The 2,571-nt window shown below is 55.7% G+C and overlaps 1 protein-coding gene across 1 annotated transcript in view; it reads right to left on the bottom strand.

Annotated features, from left to right (window-relative positions):
* Positions 1 to 716: 716 nt before the first annotated feature.
* CNTN2 (contactin 2) overlaps positions 717 to 2,571 on the bottom strand; it is a 19,723-nt gene continuing 17,868 nt past the window's right edge. The window contains exons 20-22 of the mRNA XM_007470675.1: positions 2,186 to 2,298; positions 1,531 to 1,699; positions 717 to 1,122 (exon numbers count right to left, since the gene is read on the bottom strand). Of these exons, the coding sequence (XP_007470737.1) occupies positions 1,013 to 1,122; positions 1,531 to 1,699; positions 2,186 to 2,298 (392 nt within the window). The 3' untranslated portion in view covers positions 717 to 1,012. The remainder of the gene's footprint in view (positions 1,123 to 1,530; positions 1,700 to 2,185; positions 2,299 to 2,571) is intronic.

Genomic DNA, 2,571 nt, shown 5'->3' with positions numbered 1-2,571 from the left:
GGGCATTCCTGCGAGCAGGTAGGGCCGCATTTATCCTTTGCCCTTCTCAGAAGACTTCTGACTCCAGACACACAGAATTACAGCTGCATTCTGCTGGAGGAGGACGGTGGAGACACTCCTGCCTCCTACTCAAACCCACGAGGGACCGTGCAGGCTGCGGTGGGGGACCTGCCCAAGGCAAGCCCTTTAGTCACCCAGCCACCTGTAGTGGCTTCTGTCACTCTGGGGTGACAGGGTTGGGTTGGCAGTATTGGCTAAGAGGGCAACGTCACCTTGATTGTGACTGTGCCTCAGGCCAAGTCTGGTGCCCCTTTCCACCAGGAGTCTCAGCTTCTCAACCCTTCTTAGCTCCCACCCAGCAGTCAGGAGCGTCGCCCCCCAGAGCTGCAGGGGCTCAGGCTCCTGGCCTCAGACACCAGAGCACTGGTTCTCAGCCATCAAGGTAGGTGGCAGGGGCCTCCAGGGAGTTATCCAGGACAATGTCAGGGTCCAGCCGTGCTGTCCTTTAGGAGGAGAAAGTAGGAGAGTCCCTGGTCCCCAGGTTTGGCCCTCTCCTTAGACTGAGAGATGCTGCTGTTTAAGCTCTGTCCCGTTCCTGTCCAGTGTTCCCGGGCTTAGGACTCCGCTCTCTGGAGCAGAGTCCATATGCGGTCCCAGAGTGCTATCTCCGCTGATGCACAGATGCCTGTTTAAACCCCCTTCTTCCTGTAGGCCTTCCTTCCATCCAGGCACCCTAGAGGGCCCAGGCATAGGGTTCAGTATCATCATGGAAGTTACTGTCTGGTGCCTCTTGCTTTAAAGAAAAAAATTCCTCGCATGGGTTCTATCCTGTGGCAGAATATGAAATATCCTACCTCCTACGAAAAGGGCACTGCTTAAAATACGTATTTAAAACCAGTCATTCTCAGGCACAGTGTTGGGCCACCTTGGCATTGGGAAGGGGCTGGGGCCAGCTGGCTGTGTCCATCGGAGGTGGGTGTCCAGCTGTGGCAGAGAGGGAGGGGTGCCGAGATCAGAGCTCCAGGTAGCCTATGAGGATCAATGTCGCCACGGAGTGACAAAGGACGGTGCCAGGATGTGGGACTGGACAGACTGCTGAGTTCTCCACCATCATGCTTGTGCCTGAAACCAGCAGGCGGAGATGGGCTGAGTGAGCTGGGCCTGGGACCTGCACATCCCTGTCCCACCCTCAGGACAGAATCCAGGCCTTTCCTAAGGAGATTCACAGAGGGCTGGCTTCAGGACGGGGAGGTGTTCTCAAGCCCTCCTTCTGCAGTGTTTTGTAGGACCTTTGCGCTTGTTCCCGTGAAAGGAGTGCACTTACCTCTCGGCCCTCAGGGATGTTTGGGAGTGGGAAGGAGGGGGCAGCAAGGGCAGTTCCAGGGCTACTTTGCACTTGGTTCCTGCCTGCCTGCTTTTTTCCCCCTTGGGGACTGGCTGGGTTGGGGTCTGGCTTGGGTGGGAATGATTCCTGCATCAGGCATCTGGATGGACCCTGATACTCCTGGGGGATAAGGGGAGAGACAGCACCTCCATTCCTCACGATGTGGACTTCTGCCGGGACCCCGTCCCCCCCTGGCCCTGTGGTCCGGATCTGCACCAGGGCATGGCCAATGTCTTCAGGAGCCGCAATTTCTATCCAATTCTTGCTGGTGAGGTGGAGCGTGGGAGTCGGGTGTAAGTCGTTCTGGTACAGCATCTGTGGGAAGGGGGTTAGCCAGGCAGGCAAGAGTTTCCTTACACCAGGACTGATTCTCCTCTTCCCTAGCCCCGGGAATGGGAGGAGCCCATATGGTTCTGGGCCTTCGAGGTCCTGCCTCCTCACCCCTCCTGTTTCCTGTTGACCAGGTCCAGGCTCTTGAACAAGCTCCTCACTGGGACAAGAAAAGCTTGCAAGCAGCTGAACTGGTTCTGCAGACTCCTTAGACCAGAAGGACCCAGACTTCACCCAGTCCATCGCTGCCCCCGCGAACCCTGCCTTTCCGCAGTCATACCATTTTCTTCTAGTCGCTACTACATGCTTCCTGAAGAACTGCTCATGGATTTCACGCCTCTCGCAATCCCAAACTCTTTGCTTACATCTAACTCAGATCCTTCTGGCTAGAAACTGCAGCTCCCTTGTGTTTGCCGGAAATACAAGTGAGCTCTTCCTCGGCGTTCAATGCCTGGTTGATCCCTTCCTTACCTTATAGCCTGTGACTGCAGATTCATTTCGGAGCGGGACCACAGGGTCCCACTTAATACTAAGACTGGAGCTCGAGAAAGTCCAGGAGATGTTGCCAGGGGGTCGCCGTGGAGCTGCCAGAGGAGGGAGAGAGTTGGGGAGACTTCCCAATGTTTCCCCACCACTCACCCCCTTGCTTTTAGCCAGCCTTTTTCTAGACGTCTTCCCAAAGCAGTTGTACCCAGAACATTCTCTCACCGCTGCCTGAGAAACAAACTCCAACAAAGGTTGGAGAAAAGGGAGGCACTTCAGAGGCCATGAATTCCATTCCCTCATTATCATTAGACGTGCTGCCTCGTTTCTGTCCTGCCCAGGGCTTGTGGGCTGGAGCATTTGTCTTTCAGGGA

The sequence above is a fragment of the Lipotes vexillifer genome, unplaced genomic scaffold, assembly GCF_000442215.2.
Source record: "Lipotes vexillifer unplaced genomic scaffold, Lipotes_vexillifer_v1.1 scaffold1122, whole genome shotgun sequence".
Lineage (NCBI taxonomy): Eukaryota > Metazoa > Chordata > Mammalia > Artiodactyla > Lipotidae > Lipotes > Lipotes vexillifer.
Note: the sequence above shows the minus strand (reverse complement) of the source record. Positions and strands in the feature narration are given on the sequence as shown.